Genomic DNA, 23,548 nt, shown 5'->3' on the forward strand with positions numbered 1-23,548 from the left:
GACTTAGTGCTCATTCTAATGTACAATAAATGCTGTGTTTCCTTTCCATCTTCAAAAGATGGACTTTGATTTCTGGGGGAAATTTAGGTTTATTAAAGGAGTTTTGCAATATCCAGAAGGCAAATCAGTCTTCCCTATAATTATAAAACGTAAGGTAAGGTAAAATGTGTTTTTCCTCATTATGCTGCCTTAGGCCCATAAATGATTCATGTATATACTATAATTATACTGTTTTTTAAAAATTACTTTTATTTATTTAAGACAGTGGGCTTAAGTGACTTGCCCAAGGTCATACAGCTAGGTAATTATTAAGTGTCTGAGGTCAGGTATGAACTCAGGTCCTCCTGACTCCAGGGCTGGTGCTCTATCCACTGTGCCACTTAACTGCCCCCATAATTATACTATTTTGTTAATACTGTGAAAACTTTTTCATATTAGTCTTTTTTTTAACCTGTCTTTATTTATTAAGTGAAAATAGTTGAAGAAAAATGTTAAACTTTCAATGTTAGCCAGCATGTGATTTTTAAAGGTACAGATGATCCCATATGTGGATTACTTGGGCTCCTGGGGGTTTTTCTTAGGTTCTGCAGCTTGCTTTTTGACCACCTTCTACCAGAAGACAGATGTTGAACAGGGGAAGCAACTGATTCTTGATACTTGTTAGTTCTGAAAATAGGCTTCGTTGAGGGTAAAATGCTAGAACAAATTGAGTAACTATAGATTTCTTTTATTCATTTTCTCTTAGCTTCTCTCCAATTATTACTTTATTGCAATGTGCTCATAGGTAGAAGTCATTATTCCCAAACACTCCACTGATGCTCTCCTTTCCTTCAATCTCATTTCCTGCCTTAATTGTCCAAGGCTGTGCTATTATAAGATTGATCAACTATAGCCCCAAAGTTAAAAAAAAAAGTTGTCACAGATTCTACATACAGGCAAAATAGGTTTACTGGAATGTCTTTAGTCAGTTGAAAGTAGCAGTATTGAAAACATTAGTTTTGCCATAAATAATGGAAACCATTTCCAAAATCTAAATTTTTACTTGAGAAAAATTATACACTTTGTGATCATTAATTGAATGGTTACCAATCTTTTTTTACATAATGTTTCATCTCTTACCTCCCATCCTATCCCTGAACTTGATGCAATAAATCCCTCCCTCTCTAATTTACAGTAGGAAGTTATGTTAAATTATAAATATCATCAATGTTTAACTCTATATACAAATAATGTATTGGCAAGTATCTAGTTTCAAATTAGGCTTCTATAACAAGGCAAAGTAGATGGGGTTTTTTTAGGTTTTTTTTTTTGTAAGGCAAATGGGGTTAAGTGGCTTGCCCAAGGCCACACAGCTAGGTAATTATTAAGTGTCTGAGACTGGATTTGAACCCAGGTACTCCTGACTCCAAGGCCGGTGCTTTATCCACTATGCCACCTAGCTGCCCCCTAGATGTTTCTTTTAAAAATAAATTACAGCATATTTTGGTAAAGGAGAGGATGCTAATTGGGAATTGTCAATGCTCCAATTTGAACAGGACACCTGCCTCTTCTTGAGGAAAAAACACTTTTCAAAGTCATGTACATTTATCTTTAAATTATGCAGCAATTGTCTTTTTTTTTTTTTTAAATTGTCCCAGAAATGTTTTATTAGAGATCTCTGGTCACAGAATCAAGTCTGATATTTCAGGACAATAGGAATGATAATCACCAGCAAAAGGATAACAGCAACCAGAGCCATGATGGCCTTCATTTTGCATCCTTGCCACCACATTTGTCTTCGAAGCTGTTTCAATCTGTTGCAAGCTGTTGCGTTATCTGATAAGCTTTCTGATTTGTCTTGTAGCTCATCCAGTCTCTCTCCTCTTTCAATCACTTTTGTAATATTCTCTTGCATGACATCAGTTACTTCATCCACCTGATTCTGTACATGTCTAATTTTGTCATTCCGGGGTCCAAATTTTGGTCCAGATATGGTCCCCTTAGGAAAAAATCCTCTTCTTCATCTGTATCTTCTTCCAAAAGATTTCTCCTTTCACTTTTCACATAACCAGTGACATCATCATCATTTAAGTGGCACTTGAATTAAGGTGGCATTTTTATTACTCAAAAAGTTGTTTTCCTTTCCCAGCTTTAAGAGGTAGATATATATACCACCTGGGCGTCCAAGCTGGTGGGGGGGGGCGGGGGGAGACGGCAGCGTCAGCTGCTCAGCGCCTCCTCATATTAGTCTTGACAGCTAAGTAGACCAGAATTTAGATAGTCACTTCAATTTAGTTGAATTCAACCATACCACTGAGAATGAATTTTTCCATTCTGGCATGAAAACAAGTCACAGTGTACTAAGTTGATTGTATTTTATATCCCAGAGACCAATGTATTTGCAGTTGTGTATATTAGGGGTCTTAAGAAGTTGGGAAAATTATCTTTTTTCCCAGTCTGTGGTAGAGCCTCTAGTGGGCAGGTGGTAAATGTATTAGTGATGATGTGAGCATAAATTATGCATTTTAAAAGATTCAAGAGGGCTTTTGCTTCTTTGCTTATTTGTAATAATTTTCAGAATTGCCACAAAAATTCTACCAAATTTGGAAGCAATGTTTAGCATTAAGAAAGATGTTTTCAAATGTAATTTAGTAAGGAGAGTGAATCAAATAGGTATGTTTTTCAGATTCTTTGTGAATTTTATGAATGAAGAAAAAGTCACTTAAATTTTAATCAGAGTAGCATGAAGTAAATGAGCAAAAAACCTCCAAGAGCCAGAGTTCCCCTCAGGCTTTATCCATAGTCTAGAGATTTGATCATTTTGTAGTGCTGCTACATTGGTGCAAATGTGTTCTGAGGTCATAAGATGAGGATGAGGCTTGAAGAGAAGGTCAGCAATCACAAAATGCTGTATGCCATCTTAGACTATTCTTCATTCTCTTTTCAGTTTGAAAGCTGAGTGGCTTTACAGTCAAGGCAAGGGAAGATCATATCGACCAGGTCAACACATCCAGCTGGTCCAGTATCTGGCAACTGTTTGCCCTCTTACTTCTACTCTTGGCCTTCAAACTGCAGAGGATGCCAAACTGGAGAAGATACTGAGCAAACAGAGGTGAGCCTGGTAAATGTGTAGCTTCTCAGTTCAGGCTTATGGTGTTAGTAGTTCCAATTCCAACATGGTGGAAGTGTTCCCAGAACAATGTCTAACACATGTATATAATAAATTCTTATTTCCTGGTGCCTACAATGCTGTACCTTCCATTACTGAACAACCAAAATTCCTTGTTACTGTTGGGAGTTAAAGAAGTAGAGACATCATAGTGTGGTTCTGGCCTTAAAACTTAGGGCTCCATTGCCTTTCATTGTTGATGGGGAAGAGGTCCAGGTAGGCAAAGAGTGAAAGGAAGCTACAGACACACATATAGATGCATTGATACAGTGTCTGTGCATATATATAACCAAGTATATTTATAGTATTGTTAATACAATTAATATGTTTTCAAATATGAATTTAAATACTTATGAAGATAACAAATATTTAGTTATTTCATATGTAGAGATCAGGTTATTATTGGGTAACATGTTAAAGGGTTTTGTATATCTAGTCTTTTTTAGTTCTCTAAACTGTAATTTCAGATTGATATTATTGATTTTTAGACTTCACCAGAGGCAATTGATGTGCCAAAATCAAAATGAAGAATCTTCATCTTCAGCTGCTAATGAAACAGAGGTAGCTATTGCACCTGAGCACTTGGATCCAGCTCCAGGGGGCCAAATAGTCCTGGAAAGTGGTAAGATTCCCATATACTTCTGTGAAGGGTGCCTGAGGCAACATGTATGTGCATGTGTGCATACACACATATGTGTATGTGTGTATATATGTATACACATATATTGGTTTTTATTAGGGCTTTGCTTTTAGAACATAGATCAAGCTTTTCTATTTCAAAATTCTTATAAAATTTTTGTTGATAGCTTTAATTTCCAAAACCATAATTTTATTCCCCTTTTCCCATGTAACAAAGTATAGGAAAGTGAGAAAAAAATGAAATAATTCAACAAAATCAAATTTTTTGGTGGGATTGTAGTAGAACTGGAATATTAGTGCATTGTTTATGAAGCTATGAATTAGTCCAGTCATTCTGGAAGGTAATTTGGAGGTATGTTCCAAAAGTTACTAAACTATGCATGTCCTTTTAACCTATTATATCTATACCTCAAAGAGATCAAAGTAAAGGACTCATGTATATCAATATTTATAGTATTTTTAAAAATTGCAAATGGTAGATACATAATATGTAATACATATGTAATATAATACTCTTGTGACATAAGAAATAATGAAAGGGCCCATCTCATTGAAGCTTGGAAAAATTTGTTTGAACTGATGAAGTGAGCAGACTAAATATACCAATTTATACAGGTAAAAATATTGAACAAACAAATTTGAAAGTCTTAAGGACTGTGATTCCAGAGGACCAGTGTTGAAGAATATTCTCTTCTTGACAGTGAAATATAGAACTCAGATTTCAGAAGGAGACATACATATTTTGTACATGACCAATGCTGGAATCTATTTAGTTTTTTTTTTTGCAAGGCAATGGAGTTAAGTGACTTGCCCAAGGCCACACAGCTAGGTAATTATTAAGTGTCTGAGGTCATATTTGAACTCAGGTCCTCTTGAGTCCAGGGTCAGTGCTCTATTCACTACACCACCTAGCTGCCCCCAGAATCTGTTTTGTTTTTGGGGGGGTGTTTTTGATAGATATATTACATGCTTCTCATTCTCTCTTTTTTTTTTTTTGGTTGTTGGTCATATTGTGGGAAATCTCTGTTATTTGATTGCTTGCTTATTTTTTTTAGATATTTGCTGTTAATGCTGAATTTAAAGGTAGAAATGGACCATTTAAATTCTATATAATACAAATGAAGCTGTTTTGTTTCTTCTAGAACCTGTAATTCAAGTAAATTCTTGGGTTGGAGCAAGTGCCCATGAGGATCACTTATATGCTATTAAAAGTAACCTGGCAGCCTCAGTACAGACTACAAGGTTTTCTCGAAATGACTTACACCTAGAAGATATTCAGACAGATGAAGACAAACTGAACTGTAGTCTTCTCTCCTCAGAGTCTACTTTTATGCCTGTGGCCTCTGGATTATCCCCAGTATCTCCTACTATTGAACTGAGATTACATGGTATAAACTTGGACCTGGAAGATGATGGCACTGTGATTGAATCTCTGCAAGAAATGAAAAAACTGAATGTGGATAAGGAAGTGGAAAAGACTTTGTGGGTTTCTAAAGAGAGTTCTGTTAAACCTGCAAATGTTGAGGGAAATCCAGAAACCAATGAGAGAGATGGAATATTTTGCCCTGAACTGGCCACTGCAAGTGATGTCCCTCAGGATGGTGTTAATCACTCTCCCACAGCCTTTCCTGGGACAGGTGAATTCAGGCTTTCTAGTACTCAGCTTGTTAATGAAGGCACGTTGTCTCAAATCATTTCAGAAAAACTTCCTTGCAGACTTTTTCCTGAAGGATCTGTTGCTTTGGACAAAGATTCCACCATTCTTCAAAGAATGAATGATGCAGCCACCAAACTCCAGGCTTGCTGGAGAGGATTTTACATTAGAAACTACCATCCTTGGGCCAAAGAAGTGCGCTATGAAATCCGACTGAGGAGGATGCAAGAGCACATTGTTCACTTAACAGATGAAATGAGGAGGTAGGTGGGAACTTCTGTTTCTGGTGACACTCTGTAATTTGAAGTCTTTTAAGTTTGTTTTGGAAGATTGAGTTATCATGCTGTGTCTGGAATACAGGTTAAATCTACTGTGCCTGATGGAATTTTTTTTTTCAAAACCCACACTTCAGTCTTTCTCTGATGCCTCCTTTGTGTTATGAAGATAACCTGGGCCATTGAGGGCCATACCACTGGAGTGTTTGTTTTGTCAGGCTCTCCCATGCTATAAAGGCTCTGAATATGGTCCAACTTCAGACTGTTGACCAGGTTAGCCTGGATCATGCTGAATAAGCTCATGACCAGTATGGCTACAGGTTGAACAACTCATGAAGGCCAATGGCTAAGACAGAGTAGGACTATGAACTGTGGAATTTCACACCAGTGGAATTACATGTCCTTGAAAACTAAAGTGTATTTGTTTCTGGACATGGAAAAAGAACAGGAAAAGACTATTTCAAGAGGATTATGGCCATCATTCATCAAAAATTTCTAAAGTGCCTGCTATGTGTCAGACCCTTGGCAAGATGCTGTAGATAGAGTGACTGAAATAAAATAGTCCTTGTCTCAAGGAGCTCGTGTTCTCTTAGATTCTAGATGGAGAGATGGAAATAAAATTCGTATAAAGCTTATTCACAGTAAATCTAGAAGTAATAGGAAGCTAGAAGAAGCTAGAAATTTTTCAGAAAATAAATATGATTATTGGTTGTATTGATTTCTGAAATAATACTAACAGTAATAATGTCACATTTTAGTGGATTCTAAAGTTTGCTGAGCCCTTTCTTAAGTTTCATAGCTTACACAATCCATTTATCAGACAGAATAGTTAACAATTTCATGGGTTTATATTGAATGATAATGGTATTTATTAAGATTACCTAACTTAAAATGTAAATGCATTGACTCCTTTACAGTTAAAGGATTCATTGAGCATAGTACAGTCATCTGAGGTTGTGGGTAAATTATATCAAAATAAATATATAAGTTATTGAGTATGTTACAGTTTCTAATATATACCTATTTGTTTTTATTAATGCTGAACTGGGAAACCTGTTAAATGACCTTTCTTTTAGTAGTTTGTTTTATGCATTACATTTTGGTTGTTAGTGTTACTGTGTTTGGGTGACTGTTTTACACAGTGAGTGATACATGGAAGTGAATAAAATCTTTATTTGTTGGTTGGATATAAATTCATATTTACTAGGGGATACAAGCCATATTTACATGACTATTTTATTCCGTTAAAGGTTTTCATTTAAGATCAGATACAGAAGTAAAATGATCATGACTGGGCTATTAGAAAATTAATCTCTTCAAACTGTTTCCAATGATTGTGCTAACCAGAAGTTCAGAGTTCTACCTTCTGTTTGGTAATCCGAACATTTTTAATCGCAGATTGAAAAAAGAAAGAGATGAAGAGCATATTCAAAAGCTTATACAAGAAGAGGCTGTCAGATTCCTTTGGAACCAGGTAAATTTCCTTCTATGATTTAACTATGTAAACAAAAGATAGATTTCTGGGAGAAGGAGTAAGTCTGCACCCTGTGTGACATCTTAGCTACCCTTTGCAAAGATTAGGATTGCAATTGTGTTAATTGCTATATATTTTCCTCTATGGGAATAGTAAATTGATTGGGTGATATTTTAGGTTAAGTTAAAAGAAAAAAATTCTGTTTTCTGAATAACTTGGGAAAATGAAGATAAAATTTAAAGGAGGAGGGAAATGACTAATAGTTTCTATGAAACCCTGTTATTAGGCAGAACAGTATTACAGAGCAAGATTTGATTACAGTTTATTAATAACTTATTTCAAACTTTAGGTCCAAATCCTCAGATTTTTCTACCTTGCACTTAAGACACTCTAAATTTGATGCCATCAGATCTTTCTGTCATTTTCTCATATTGCTTTTATTCCTTTTATTCTGTGCTCTGGGCAAAAAAGTAAACTTTGAGCACTTCTGTTTTAAGCTTTTGCTTACACTAATTCCTATCCAATCTTTTGAGTTCGACCTAAATATGAACCTCTCTGTGAAAGCTTTTTTTTTCCATGAGGCCTCTTTAACCACTAACACAACCACTGCTGCCTCTCTCCCCAATGTCTGTTTGATTCTGTCCTTTCAGACCTCACATGGTACTTTGCTTTATATCTTTCCAGTTTCCTTACTATGTAATCTTTTGTAGTGTCATCCATGTCTGTGTCTTTTCTCTCTACTAGATTGTAAGTTTTATGAAGTACTTTATCTCAATTTTGTGCCTCCTCTAATGCCTAGTATGGTGTTATGTATATAGTATATATTTTTCCCTCTTGGATGAATGAATAATTAAAATATTGGTTAGGGCAGTAATTACCTGGCATATACTAGGCGCTTGATTAATGTTTGTTGACCAGGGGATTGACTGATAAGTAGAATATGCTTATAAGGAAAACTCCTTCCAAGAAATAGCAACAACCAAATTTAAGGCATTTTTGTATGGACTATTTACTACTTTGTGGGACACTGTTTAATTTACATTTAATTATAAGCTGAGTTTTTAAAAAAAATATATGGTTACATGATTGGGAGTCCCGAGAAATATAACATAAACTGTTTCGTCAAGTGAATACAGAGTGATTCTTATTTACAGGAGACCACATCTGAATTATTTTCTATCCAGAAATTTTACTGTTCCAAACACTGCTTGATGATCTTTGGTTGATCATCCAAGGCTTGGAATATTTTAGTGATAGTATTTGTAGCAGGAATTTGACTTGCAGTTTTTTAAAATCATCATAATTGGGGAGGCTAGGTGGCACAGTGGATAGAGCACCGGCCCTGGAGTCAGGAGTACCTGAGTTCAGATCCAGCCTCAGACACTTAATAATTACCTAGTTGTGTGGCCTTGGCAAGCCACTTAACCCCATTTGCCTTGCAAAAAAAAACCCCTAAAAAAAACTAAAAATAAAATCATCATAATTTAATATTCTAGTAGCCATGAACTGGGAGTTACTAAGATATTTTCAGAGGATATTTACTCTATCATTGATTAACATTTAGGAAACACTTCTGCCTGTATATTTGGTCATGGTTATAGTTTTTTAATTTATAGTAGTTTCTGCTTTTATTCACTGGATTTAAACCATCATATTTAATGTTTGTCTTCTACTTATAAAAGGTATATACTGGGTTTCTTTTAGAAAGATAATGCAAGTAACTCACTGTTCCTTTGAATTTTTTTTCCCACTTGTTTCATCCCTGTTCTCTCACCCGTTGGGATCAAGGTGCTCCTACTGTGGCAGAAATTAGGAGTTCTGCAGTCATTAAATGTGGCAGACAAGGCCCTCAGATGTACTGAGCTTCCTACTTGGATTCTTTAGCTGGGCTAACTGGATATAGATGCTATTTTTTTTTAATTACTAGAAGAGTTACTTAAGTACATGCCCTACTGATGATAGTCCATGTTGGTGCTTTAAAGTCCACTGCACAATGGCAAGCCTCTTATTCTCTAATGAACCTTCCTTCTATGGTTTGCAGGTGAGATCACTACAAGACTGGCAGGAGACAGTGAATCAGCACCTCACTTCTGCCTGGCAGTCAGGTGCTCCTGTATCCAGTACCTTGTTGTCCTCCCAGTCTTCTCCATTATTCATCTCGAGTCAAGAGCCCTCTTCAGCCAATGCTTCTGACTGGTTTATTTCAGAAGCTGAAGCACCCCAGGAGAAAGTCTTACTTGAATTCCCAGACTCTGGCTTTCACTCCTCCCTCACCGATCAAGTTCACTTGCAGTATTCATTTGATTCTGAAAAGAGTTCCATGGGAGGGAGTGAGAATTCTTTATTGGGGAATTCCTTAGAAACTGTTAGATATTTCAAAGGTATAGATTCAGGGGATGCCAGTAAAGAGAACAATGAGTGGAATAAAGATAGTTCTAATAATGAACAGGATAATAGTCTTCTCGAACAGTATTTAACTTCAGTTCAGCAGCTAGAGGATGCTGATGAGAGGACCAGTCTTGAGGACGGCATCGAAGATGGTAGCCTTCAAATTACTTTAGCCCCAAGTTCATGTTCCTTGCCTGACTTAGCTGATGCTGCTAATGTAGCTGATAACAAAGGTGCTCCTTTGCAAGATGAAACCAGTCAGACACCAGACACTTGTAAATCAAATGTAGAAGTTCAGGGTCATCAGTCAGAATGTGATTCTGCATTTCAGATGCTGCCCCTTGGTATTACTGTGTAGTGTACCTGATGCCATGGAAAAATGAGGAATTATTTAAATCTTCCTAATTTTTACTTGTCCTTATATTTTCTTTCAGGTGTGTGGTTTTTTTAAACTTCATAATTTATATAGAATTTATATTCTCATCTCTTGTTTTACAGATTTCAAATGTCATATTGAGGCTTCATTTTGACAGCATTTTGCTAATCTTGTAATGTTCAAATACTCAACTATATATATACAATGCTTGAATAATATTTATATTGAAAGCTGTATGCACTTTATTTCTTAATAATTGAAATATATCAAAATAGCTTTTTTTTCTGTGAAATGTACTAAGATTATGTTTTCCTCCAAAGAGAATTAAACTAAAAGCATCTTCAAATTTAGGAAATTTTATTGAAATTGTCATTGCAATATTTTAGAGAACTCCTGTTCTTTTTTGTCACTGCAGAAAACAATTGGTTTCAATAAACCAATATGAATAGGACATTGAACTGCTGAGAGGGAAACAAAAGCTGGCTGCTTTGCTTTCTGACTGTAGCAGGAAGATTCCAGCCTTGCCTTATTTTTTTCTCCTTTTGAGTCATGGAAAAACCTGCACAAGCAAATCTAATAGGTCATAATGAAACTACAGAATTTCTTCAGTAAAGATGATTAATAGCCTTAAAAAACCAGATCTTTAGTGAATATCAAAATATCTTTAATATCATCTTCAACAGTGAAATGTTTCATCCAGCCCTGTAGCTTGACTTATTTAAAGGAAGCAATAATAGAAGCCCTTCTGTCAGATGGGAGAAAGCAAGCAAGCACAAAGATTTTTGTTAATAATATCATTGTATGTGTTCTTATTTTTTGATTTAAAAACATTAGAATTTTTTTTAAGTTTTAAGCTCTTTTGATTGTCCCTCAATTGTGTACCTTTTTCAATATTTTAAATAATAGCTCCCATTTTTAAGACCCTTTAAATGCATTTTTAAAATTTTGTTTTTAATCCCCAGCATAGTGCCTTGCATGTAGTAGGGAGTTAGTAAATGCTGGTTGGATTTGGAGATAGCAGAAATATTATTAAAGCTATTTTATTTTGTTTGTAAATACATGACTAATCCTTTTTAATATCACTATCACTTAATTATTGTTTCCTTACCACCTAGCATAATTCTCTCCTGTAACATATAAGTACAGTCAAATCAACACCCTTTTCTGAGAACGTACTTTGTTCTATACCCATTGCCTGTTCTTTTCTGAGAAGCTTGAAGTATGCTTCACATTTAATCCTCTGAAATCACAATTGATCCCTACATTTAAAGGAAATTCTAGCCTTTCAAATTATATTCACTTTACAGATAAACATTTTTGAGAAATCTGTTTATTTAAATGATTTACCCAAGATCACACAGCTATTAAGTATCAGATCTGGGACTCAAAGCTAGGTATTCTGACTCCAAATATTTTTTTTTACCATTATATCATACTATTTTACCTCTATTTAAAAGGGAATATTCTCCCCTTTTTTTGAGGGGTGAAGAAAGGAGGAATTAGGTTTAGCTTTGGATGTCATAGATAGTCCACACCCTCCCCTTTTTAATTCTGCTCTTAGGTAAGGCATGTACAGATTTGAAAGTATATACTGATAAAATTTTATTTTAGGGAAATGTTTTCGACTTAAGCTACAAAAAAGTCCTACATTTTGGAGAGTAATTACTACTGGTGGGGTGGTCTTTTGCTCTTTATTTGGTTAAAAAATTTCCCCAAATGTACAAAGCTAAATCAAAACAAATATAATCTAACTTTGGGGGAATAACTGTTGGAAAGTCATCAATAAGTGTTCTAATACCTTTTAACCCACAAGCACATAGGATCATATTTATGGAATGTTAGAGTTGTGATTTAATTACATTTTGCAACCATTTGTTAAGCATCTATTAATGTGTATAAGGCCCTTAGGCCTTATACCACAATGAGACAACTCCAACTCTCATTCTTGTCTACATTCTGTTGGGAGATTTTATATACACAAGTAAATGAAAGCTAAGTATATAAAAAGTAATTTCAGGAGGAAGAATACAGTACTAATAACTGTGAAGGACAGGAGGGACCTTATAGAGTTGAAGCACCTAAACTGAGCTAGAGATTATAATTCCTAATCAGTGTCCTAGCATTTCAACCATTTAGAATTTTGACATCATTCAAATAATCTGAGACTTAAATTAGAAGTTAAAGATTTATTTGTCATTCTCTAACTCACCTGATAATCCATTCCCTAAAATTATATAAAGCACTGAAATTTCCCAAAATACAGTTAACATTGATAATATTTATGCTGGAAATATTTTTTTTCCTGAGTTTCATGAATAAGTTTAAGAATTCTTTGGATCCAGAATATTTTGCTAAGGAAAATTTCCATCTGCTTTCTTTGACTGTCTAATCACAAGGTGAATATAAGCAGTAATATTTTGTTCTTCTTAAGTAGAGTTATGTAGCTCTTAACATGTCTTATTGGTCACTTGGTAAATAATAATTGAAACATTTTCAGTCTTTGGATAATGCCATTATTTTTTATGCATCATTTTAGATTTCTTCTTAAAATGCACCCCATTTTTCTATTTTTATAATTAAGTGCCTAATTTCTCAACAGGAGTTAGACAAAGAAAACCACCCTGTTTTGTCCTAGTGCCAAAGTCCTATTTCTCATTATGTAATTTTTCCAGAAAAGCTGCTAAAATTTCCAAGTTCAGTATTGCTTAATCAGAAGCTTGCTTACAACTTTTTCTTTCTCCTTTGCTAAACTCATTTGTGCCTTCATATTTAATGGCTTTCCCCCTTTCTTTTGAAATGTGTTCACTCATAATTAACTTTCAAAGGAATTTAATTTCATAAAGTTTTAGTGAAATATCACATCAATTAAATTTTCTCTTCATTTTTTACCTTTATTAAAGTTTTGAAGGACAAGGATATTAAGATGTTTCTTTTCCTTTTGGATCTTTACAGCTTATCTTGCATGTAGTTGAGATGAAAAAGTGATTTAAGGTTAGAATGTAGCAAGTTGGGCTAAGAGGCTAGTATAACTTAACAAGATTTAGTAGTTGGCAGAAATCGATGGGTGAGGAAGTTAGTTTTTGAGTATGGTGACCTTGTTCTAAAGTGTTTTAGTCAAGGGTTAAGGGCAATTCAACAATATTGGCTTCACTTAAATTTTTTTTTCCATTTAGTGTAGCATTTTATTAAGTGTCTGAAGCTGGATTTGGACTCCCTCCAGTACTCCTGACTCCAGGACCAGTGCTCGATCCACTGCACCACCTAATTGCCCCCATATTGATTTTTTATTCTATGTTTGAAAGGAAAAGGGAGTTCTGCTTTTGAAGGTAGAACAGTCATTAAAAAAATAAAAAATAATAAAATAAGAACTTTGGTTTTTTTCTAAGAGACAGTTGCATTGATTATGTATTATAAAAAAGAATGGAAACTTTGTAAAAGTTTAGCAAAGGATCCTTTCTTCTGTATGTCAAGGATCAGTATGAATAGATACTCCCTCTACCAACTGAGATCTCTCTGCATGTTAATAAAGAGTTTCATAAGTTGTTGGGGCCAAAAGTTTTAATCCTTTGATGGTCGGCTCTCTGAACTTAGCTATGTTAGTCCTTGGATAATATATATTTCTGGACCTATACCAGAAACTTCTCCAACTTGATGAAAGGCCTGTTAGAGCTTTACAGGTCTAATTTTGAGATTTTGAGAACCCAGGGTCATCTTGATCCCAGGATGAGATATGCTTGTACCTTAATCAAAGAACATCATCTGTTATAATGACAATAAAAATCTGATAATAAAAAGTGGCATGTTGCTAATCAGAATAAAAATCTAGTTTACTAAGCCAACTAGATGTGAAAGTCCAAAGTATATATATATATATTTATTTACAAGAAGCACTTGACAGACTAGCCAACAAATATGTAAGCTAGTTTGATTCTGTATATTTGATTATTAAAAAAAAACTGCATGCTTCAGGTAGGAAATGTAAATAATTGGTGACAAAGCTGTTTTTGTGGGTGTGCAGATAACTTTTTTCCCCTGTAATAATTGTACAAAGCTGGGGATTTGGGAGGGGATGGTATTTTTGTTAACAAAATCAAAAACAAAACCAGTAGCAGTATGTTTTGTGTGCCTACTTAATTCCAAGTCTTATTCCCACTTTTGTCAATGTTTTCTGGAACTGGGCTTTTGCAATTGTCTAATGATTTATGTAGTTTTATGTACAGTATTTTAAATAAACAGTGCTTTCAGATCAAGAAAGACAAGTAGGACAGAAGCTATAGTATCTAAAAGATAAAATGCTGTAACTACAGTGAAATGTTGGTATACAAAATACAGGAGAAAATATTCCTAGGAAACGGAAACAGCATGAAAAAAGATTAATGGTCCATTTATAAACCAAGTGGAAAATTACTTTGCTTATTTAATATGTGGTTTTATTTTTATTTGCTATATTGTCCTAAGGATATACTATCCTTAGTCACTTCTGGGTAGAGCTTAGGACTATTTTGCCATGGAGGTAAATAGAAAATTTAGTTCAAAATGGAACTTTGTGCCATATTAAAATTTCATAAATAAAGTAAATGACAGTAAAGAACAAAAAAGTAAAAAAAAAAGCCTTGGAGAATATCCATGTATTTAATTGTATTTTTCAAAAAATAAGGTGCTTTTAAACCCAAATTCAAATTTTGAATCTAATTCATTTCATTGTTAGTAGATGGTAAAATCATGCTATGTTAGCTTTGTTCATTTTACCGGTTCCATTTCTTTGTTTTTTGGGGAGAAAAGTAATGTTTTATGTGGAAAATAGAGTTTTAAAAATTTGTGGTTTACTTTTAGGTTTTTAAAACCTCTAGAAAAGTGGTGTGTGGTTAAAGTGATTACAGTGTGAAAATTTTTTTTAATAACTTCTGACTTTTAAAATTGTGCTTAAAAGTTTAGTTTGTATTTCTTGAAGTTCTAATTTTAAATAAATTATTTGTATCTTTGCTTTAATTCTTAATCTATTCTTTTTTAAACCAGTTAGTAATAATGGTTCTTATTCATTATTCTAATGCTTAAGGGATATCCTTTTATTTCAATCAAGTTCAACCTTTATTGGCCCATTTTAGGGTTTTCTTGGGAAAGATTCTGGAGTTTGCCATTTCCCTCTCCAGCTCATTTCACAGATGAGTAAACTGAGGCAAATAAGGTTACGTGACTTTCTCAGGGTCACACAGCTAGTAAGAGTCTGAGGTAGGATTTGAACTCATGAAGATAAGTCTTTCTGATTTCAAGCCCAACTCTAATCAGTGTACCACTTTGCTGTCCTAAAGGCTATACATTATATAAAATAATTGCATATGTAGTATTTTACTGAGAATTTTTTCATTATGCTTCAGTATAGTGAGAGAGGTCAATGTTTACTGGCAAGTAGTTGGGCAAATTGACACGACACTTTCTCAGAGTAACTGAAAAATACATAGGAAATGTGAAGAATAAATATTATAACATACTTGTAGAATGAAAGGACACAGGTGTATATGTTTATTGGTCAATATTGTATATTTGTATAATACAGTTTTAATCCATATTCCATCCTTTTTATGAAGAATTCAAATATATCTTATTGTTTAAAAATTTTTCCTGACAATCCTTTGGGTAGAAGGGTTATTACTTAAAATGATTTTATTTTATAGGTTAGAAAACAATTATTGAGGGGTCTGATTAATGTCAGTGAAAAGTGTGATGTGATAACCAAGAAAGCAAATTTATCTTTGGTTTAAGGGGCCTAATTTTCAGGATGGGGTAAGTGGTAGTCCCAAAGTATATTGCCCTGATCAGAACACATCTGAAATATTATGTACAGCTCTGAGTGTCCCATTTTAGGGAAAGAATATTGGTAAGTTGGGAACAATCAAGAAGAAGATGTCTAACATGGTGAAGCGTCACTTTAAAAAAACCAGCTAGGATCAGCCTGAAGGAGAAAGAATGTCATAATGATCACTATCTTTCTTATTTGAAGTACTGTCACATGGAAGGAGGATTAGAATTTATGTTACCTTTTCTCATACTCTGTTTTCTTAAAACCCCATCCCAGCTTCCTGGAAACAAGTTCACTTATGATTGATGCCTAGGGTTTCTCCTAAAAGGGGACAGTAAAAAGGTACTAAGTATATGATATAAATCAAATATTATACATACAAAAGAAGTGCTAAACATTAAAAACAAAAAAAGAAAAACCCTCACAATATTTTAAAAAAAACCTTCCCCTTTGCTGCCAATGCAATTTTTTCCCAAAGCCAGGGTTTTCTCAAGGTATGAGGCCATTTGTCAGTCTTTATGCCAAGAACTCCCAAATTCCATATGAAACAAATTCCATATTCCAGATTGCAGTAGGTATTTTCAGCAATTTCTTAAGCTATCATCTAATTATATTTCTCCTGTTTTGTACATTTATACTAATAAGTAATCTAAATCAATTGATGAATAAAACCAATGCAACTCAAATTAGAAGAGAAGCTAGAAATTGGGAAACGATCTTTGTGGCAAGTTTCTTTGATAAAGGTTTCATTTCTAAAATCATAAGATGTATTCTTCAATAAATAAAAAAATTGTTTTCAGAGAATGAAATCTAGGCCATAAAAACATTCTTAAAATGCTCTGAATCATTAATAATTGAAGATGCAAATTAAAACAACTCTGAAATATACCACCTCACCCCCACTAATCAATTTTGCAAAGTTGGCAAAAAAAAAAGACAAAGGCCAGAGAAGCTAAGAGAAAATAAGTACATTAATATATTATTGATGGAATTGTGAACTCATTCTGGAAAGTAATTTGGAACCATACTCCAATAGCTACTAAGCTATGTCCTTTGACAGCAATGCTATTTTGTTCAGTTGTGTCTGACTCTGATCCCATTTGGAATTTTCTTGGTGAAGACACTGGAGTAGCTTGCATTTCCTTCTCCAATTCATATTGCAGATGAGTAACAGAGGCAAACAGGGTTAAGGTATTTGTGCAGAGCCATTCAACTAGTAAGTGATCTGGGTCATATTTGAACTCCAACATGAGTCTTTCCTGATTCCAAGCCCAGTGCTCTATTCACTTTCACCTGTCTCAGCAATGAAACTACTAGGACTTTATTCCAAATAGATCAAATAAAGAGAGAAAGGACCAACATTTACATATATATATATATATATATATATATATATATATAGTAGCTCTTTGTGGTGTCAAAGAATTAAAATTGATGAGATACTCATTAAATAGGGGAATGGCTGAACAATTTATGATGTATGGAATGTTATTGTACTATAAGAAAATTCAAGGATGGTTTTACTGATTAAAAATGAGCAGAATCAGAACAAATTATACAATAAAAACAATGCTGTAAAGAAAAACTTTACCTTCTATTTAGTTAGGAATTCTGATAAATATATTGGAACAAACCACAGTTCCAGAATACCACTCACCTCCATATAGATAGATGATGGACTCATAGTACATATTGAAGCATTTTTTTCTGGATGTGGCTAACAGGAGCATTTGTCTTGCTGGACTATATATTTACAATTTTTTTATGCTTTTTCTGTGGATAGGGGTGGCGAAGAGGCTGAAGAGAAAATTTGGAATTGAAAATAAAATCAAGTTTGGGACAATGATGTGAATCTTGCTAACCTCAGGAAGTAAGTTAAAAGGCAGTTTAAATTCCTGAAATTTTAATTAGCTAGCCATGTGGTGTGTGTTCCAAAAAAGTTGAGGGAAGATTTTGCAAAATGACATCTCTCTCCTTTCAGAAAGAAGAGTGGTGAGCAACTAAAACTCTGGGAATTTATTGCTCTTTCATTATGGAGAGAAAAAGTGCTGAGGATCCTTTTTTACTCATGCGATAGGCCTGCCTTTCCCACTAAAATAGCTGTCTGATCTCTAGGCTTAAAAAGAGATTTTTTTTTAATTGAATGAATTGACTAGTAAAAATGAACATGGTCATGACTCAACTATGATTTTGAGTGAATGCAGACCCACAGATTATTTTGAATCCAGGCTAGTTTTTTGGGTGGGTGGGGCAGCCCTCTTCCTTGTAGGGGGGAAAAAAAGTAAGCACTTCTCCTCAGACCCAGTTGAGCACAGCTAGTGAAGGAAGAGAGAATGGGAACAGCAGATGAAAGACTCAGAAAAAATAACAAGGAACCACAGAGATATGCAATGCCCAATTCAAATATGGCAGAACCAGCAGGGACCACATAATAACATCACTATCAGCCATCAGTGCCTTATAGAAGCTGAAAGATGAGCTACCTCTATATATGTGTGTGTGTATACTTTGGTCACATTCTACATATATGCCCTTCCAAGTGTGCGCTCTGTTCACACATGTTCCCTATATATGTACCTTCTTATCATTTATCCTAAACACAGATATTCCCAGATGCTACATATATTCCTTCTATCTGACCCTCCATTGAAAACCCCTGGCCACATATATGTGCCATTTCACTTGTATTTCTTGTGTGTAGATGTGACAATTCTTTGCACTTGTGGCATATCTATTTGTAGGAAGGTGTACCCCAGTTTATGTAGGAAATATTTTTTTAGGTTTTTTTGCAAAGCAAATGGGTTAAGTGGCTTGCCCAAATCCACACAGCTAGGTAATAATTAAAAGTCTGAGGCCAAATTTGAACTCAGGTACTCCTGACTCCAGGGCCAGTGCTCTATCCACTACACCACCTAGATGCCCCTTATGTAGGAAATATTGAGACGGGGTTCCGTGGATAGAGTCAGGAAGTTCTAAGTTTAACTCTAACCTTAGATACTTAATAATTGTGTGACTCTGGGTTGATGCAACCTCCATGTGTCTCAGTTTCCTCATTTGTATAGTGGGGATTATAATAGCACCTAAATCTCAGCTTTTTGAGGATCAAATGAGATAAGTATAAAATGCTTATGCAATAAGTAGGACATATTAGGTGCTATATTAAATGTTTGCTTTCCAGCAGTTATCAAACTGTCTGGTACTGCTTAATAAATAGAGTGGTGAATTAGTAGAATAGGTTAGGTACAAAACCAGGAATAAATGATTATAGTAATCTACTGTTTGATAAACCTGAAGTCTCTAGCTTTGGGGATAAGACCTTACCATTTGACAAAAGTTGCTGGGAAAACTGGAAGATAGTATGGCAGAAACTAGGCATAGACCTTCATCTCACACCTTGCACCAAGATAAAGTCTAAATGGGTAACATGATTTAGACATAAAGGGTGATACCATTAGGAGAACAAGAAATAATTGATCTGTGTCACATCTGTGGAGAGGGGAGATGTTTATCAGATAGAACATTATAAAATACAAAATGAATAATTTTGATTACATTAAATTAAAAAAAATTGCATAAATAAAATGGTATAACCAAGATTAGAAGGAATACAGAAAATTGAGAAAATTTCTACAGCTATGTTTCTGATATATATATATATATATATAGACAACTGAATCAAATGTATAAGAATACAAATCATTCCCCAATTGATAAATGATCAAAGGATATGACCAGGAAAATGAAAAAATTAAAGCTATCTATAGTCAAAAAATGTTCTAAATCATTTTCCCCCCAATGGATACATTATTTTATTTTTACAACTACATATTATGAAAGTTTTTCAACATTCATCCATGTGCATATTTTTAAATTACATATTATTCTTACACCCTCCCTTTTCACTGTCCTCCCTTCAATGGCAAACAGTCTGGTGAATATTGTCATTTGTGTTTAACATGTTTACAGATTAGTCATTTTCTATATGAGGAATTAGGATTAAGAGAAAAGATAGGAAAGAAAAACATAAGAATTTTTTAAAAAGTGAATGTAGCATTCATTCAGATTCTGTAGGTTTTTTGTTTTGTTTGGTTTGGTTTTTCTTTCTCTGGGCATGGATAGCATTGTCCACAGAAAGTCTCCTAGGGTTGTCCTAGCTCTCTGAACTTCTGAGAGGAGCTTCATCCCTCAAGTTTGAGCAACTCACAATATTGTTGTTAAAGTGTACAATGTTCTCTTGGTTCTGCTCCCTTCACTCAGCATCAGTTCCTGTAATTCATGCCATGCTTCTCTAGAGTCTGACCATTCATGGCTTCTTATAGAACAATAGGACTCCATAACTTCATATACCATAAATTGTTCAGCCATTCCTCAATTAATGGGCATTCCCTCAGTTTCCAATTCTTTGCCACTATAAAAGAGCTGCTATGAATATTCTGGAACATGTGGGACTTTTCCCAATTTTTTATGATTTCTTCTGGATATAGGCCTAATTAGTATTGCTGGGACAAAGAGTATGATCAATTTTATTGCTCTTTGGGCATAATTCTGAATTACTCTCCAGAATTGTGGGATCAGTTCAAACTCCACCAACAATGCATTAATGTCCCAATCCTTCCACAACCTCTTTAACATTGATCGTTTTCCCTTACTGTCATTTTAGCTAATCTGATAGGAGTGAGATGGAACCCCATAGTTGTTTTAATTTGCATTTCTCTAATCAGTAATGTTTGGATTGATTAGAGAAATGCAAATTAACACAATTCTAAGGTACCATCTCACACCAATCGGATTGACCAACATGACAAAAAAGGAAAGTGATCTATGTTGGAGAGGATGTGAAAAAATTGGGACACTAATGCTTTGTTGGTGGAGCTGTGAACAGATGCAACCATAATGGAGAGCAATCTGGAACTACCAAAGGGTAATAAAACTGAATACCTTTTGATCTAGCAATACCACTACTAGGTCTGTATCCCAAAGCAATCATAAAAAAGGGGAAAAAACACATATCTACAAAAATATTTTTGTAGTAGCCATCTTTGTGGTGGCAAAGAATTGGAAATTGAGGGAATGCCTATAAATTAGTGAATGGCTGAACAAGCTATATGTTATGGAGTACTATCATTCTATAGAAAATCATAATTGACCTGTCTTCAGAAAAGGCTAGAAAGACTTACTGGAACTAATGGTGAGTGAAGTAAACAGAAGCAGGAGAATACTATACTCATTAACAGCAGAATTGTATGTTTATCAAATAGGGTATGCTTAGCCCTCCTCAATAGTACAATAATTAAAGAATTCTTTTTTAAAAAAATATTTGTTTTTCCAACTACATGGTAGTTTTTTGGGGCAAAGTTTTGAGTTTTACAACTTTTCTCTCTTCCTTTCTTCCCCCCTCCCTCCCCCTGACAGAAAGCAATCTAATATAAACTCTATACTTATAACCATGCTAAGCATAGATTGATATTTAACATGTTGTGAGAAAAAGAATCAGATCCAAATGGAATAAAGACATCAGAGAGAAAAATATGACATAATACATGACAGCTTTTAAAAACTGAAGATAATAAGCTTTAGTCTTCATTTAAATTCCACATTTCCTTCTCAGATACAGATGGTATTTCCCATCACAAGTCTTTAAAATTGTCTTTGATTACTGTATTGTGGAAATGAACAAGTCCATCTTGGTTGTTCATCACCCCAAGTTGTTGTTAATGTTTATAATGTTCTGGTTGTGCTTATTTCATTCCACATCAATTCATGTAAGCCTTTCCAGGTTTTGCTGAAATCTCATCCTTCACGATTTTTTTTTTTTTTTAGGTTTTTGCAAGGCAGATGGGGTTAAGTGGCTTGCCCAAGGCCACACAGCTAGGTAATTATTAAGTGTCTGAGACTGGATTTGAACCCAGGTGCTCCTGACTCCAGGGCCGGTGCTTTATCCACTGCACCACCTAGCCACCCCCTTTCATGATTTCTTATAGAATAATATTGTTCCAACACAAACATATACCAGAATTTGTTCAGCTATTCCCCAATTGATGGGCATCCCCTTAATTTCCAATTCCTTACCACTTCAAAAAGAACTGCTATGAATATTTTTGTACATGGGGATTTTTACCCTTTTTCATGATCTCTTCAGGGTATAGACTCAGGTGGTAGTATTGCTGGATCAGAGTATGCACATTTTTATTGCCCCTGAGGCATAGTTCCAAATTGTTCTACAGAAAGGTTGGATCAGTTCACAGCTCCACCAACAATATATTAGTGTCCCAGATTTTCCACATCCCCTCCAACATTGTTCATTTTCTTTTCTAGTCATATTGGTCAATCTGAGAGGTGTGAGGTGGTACCTCAGAGATATTTTAATTTACATTTCTTCAATCAATAATTATTTAGAGCAGTTTTTCATATGCCTAGAGATAATTTTGATTTCTTCGTCTGAGAATTGCCTATCCATAACTTTTGGCCATTTATCGATTGGGGAATCCAAGACAATTCTAAAAGATTTGTGATGGAAAATTCCATTCACATCCAGAGAAAGAGCTATGAAGTCTGAATGCAGACCAAGGTATATTATTTTGTATTTAAAATTTTTGGTTTATACTGTATTATTCTATTCTTTCCTGGATTTTTAAAATTCCCTTTTGTTCTGATTCATCTTTCACAACATGACTAACATGGAAATATGTTTAACATAGTTATACATGTATAACCTATATCAGATTATTCTCTGTCAAGGGGAGGAGGGAGAAAATGTGGTACTCAAAATCTTAGAAAAACAGATGTTGAAAACTAAAAAACTAAATAAACATTGATTTTTTTATATTTAAAGACTTGATTGCCACTTTTCTTACTGTGCTCTTCCATTAAATATTTTTTCATTGAATGAATTGTTCCCTTAGTTGATTAAGTTGAACATGGTGGGACCTAAACTATGATTTTGGGTGGCAAAAAACCCACAGGTCAACAAGGAAGGTAGCTTCCATCTAGGGCAGTTGCCTCACATCAGATGTGATACGCAAGTTCATGGAGATTACTGTCTAGTAGGTATCTGAGGCAAATACAGATACCAAATAATGTGTAATGTTACACAATAAAATAAAGGGTTATATAAGATCTGATAGGGTACCTGATTTAGGTATGATTTATATCTGATAATATACAATTTTAAGCAAGAAGTAGCATTTGAATGAGGTCTTGAAAGAAGATTTGGAATTAAGTGAAGTGAGACGGCTATTTCAGGGATGGTGAAACAGTCTGAGCAAAGACCCAGGTGAGAATGTGCTAAGTGGTAGAAAAGGACAGAAAATTGCATCATAACACAAAGTATAGAGTACCAGGAGTGAAGCAATATGAGATACCACAAAGCACCACAGCCAACTTGGTGATGAGGCACTTTGAATTTAACCAGACTGTTTCTCAGATTACAGACACACACACAGCCAGAGGTTCCATGAAGAATTGAGTTTCAATTAATAAATGAGCAAAGGATATATGTATAGGAAATTTTTGGAAAAAGAAACCAAAGATATATGGTCATATAAAAATGCTTTAAATCATCATTTAGAAAAAATGCAAATTAAACGATATTATGACACAATCTCAAATCTATCAGGTTGGCTAAAATGATAGAAGGGGAAAATGACAAGTATTAGAGAGGATTGGAAAAATTGGAATACTAATACACTGTTGGTAGAACTGTGAAATGCTCCAACCATTTTGGAGATCAATTAAGGAACTATGCCCAAAGATTTATAAAACCTTGTTTTTTGCTAGCAATGCCACTGCAAAAAAGGA

General features: G+C 34.5%; 1 protein-coding gene and 1 pseudogene across 2 annotated transcripts in view; one reads left to right on the top strand and one right to left on the bottom strand.

Annotated features, from left to right (window-relative positions):
• CEP97 (centrosomal protein 97) overlaps window positions 1-14,944 on the top strand; it is a 29,744-nt gene extending 14,800 nt beyond the window's left edge. For both annotated transcript variants that reach the window (XM_074214387.1, XM_074214388.1), the window contains exons 7-11: window positions 2,927-3,091; window positions 3,637-3,770; window positions 4,930-5,704; window positions 7,115-7,190; window positions 9,232-14,944. In XM_074214387.1, the coding sequence (XP_074070488.1) occupies window positions 2,927-3,091; window positions 3,637-3,770; window positions 4,930-5,704; window positions 7,115-7,190; window positions 9,232-9,936 (1,855 nt within the window). In that variant the 3' untranslated portion in view covers window positions 9,937-14,944. The remainder of the gene's footprint in view (window positions 1-2,926; window positions 3,092-3,636; window positions 3,771-4,929; window positions 5,705-7,114; window positions 7,191-9,231) is intronic.
• LOC141507062 (vesicle-associated membrane protein 4 pseudogene) lies at window positions 1,620-2,094 on the bottom strand (annotated as a pseudogene).
• Window positions 14,945-23,548: the final 8,604 nt, after the last annotated feature.

This window comes from Macrotis lagotis, chromosome 1 (assembly GCF_037893015.1).
Source record: "Macrotis lagotis isolate mMagLag1 chromosome 1, bilby.v1.9.chrom.fasta, whole genome shotgun sequence".
NCBI lineage: Eukaryota > Metazoa > Chordata > Mammalia > Peramelemorphia > Peramelidae > Macrotis > Macrotis lagotis.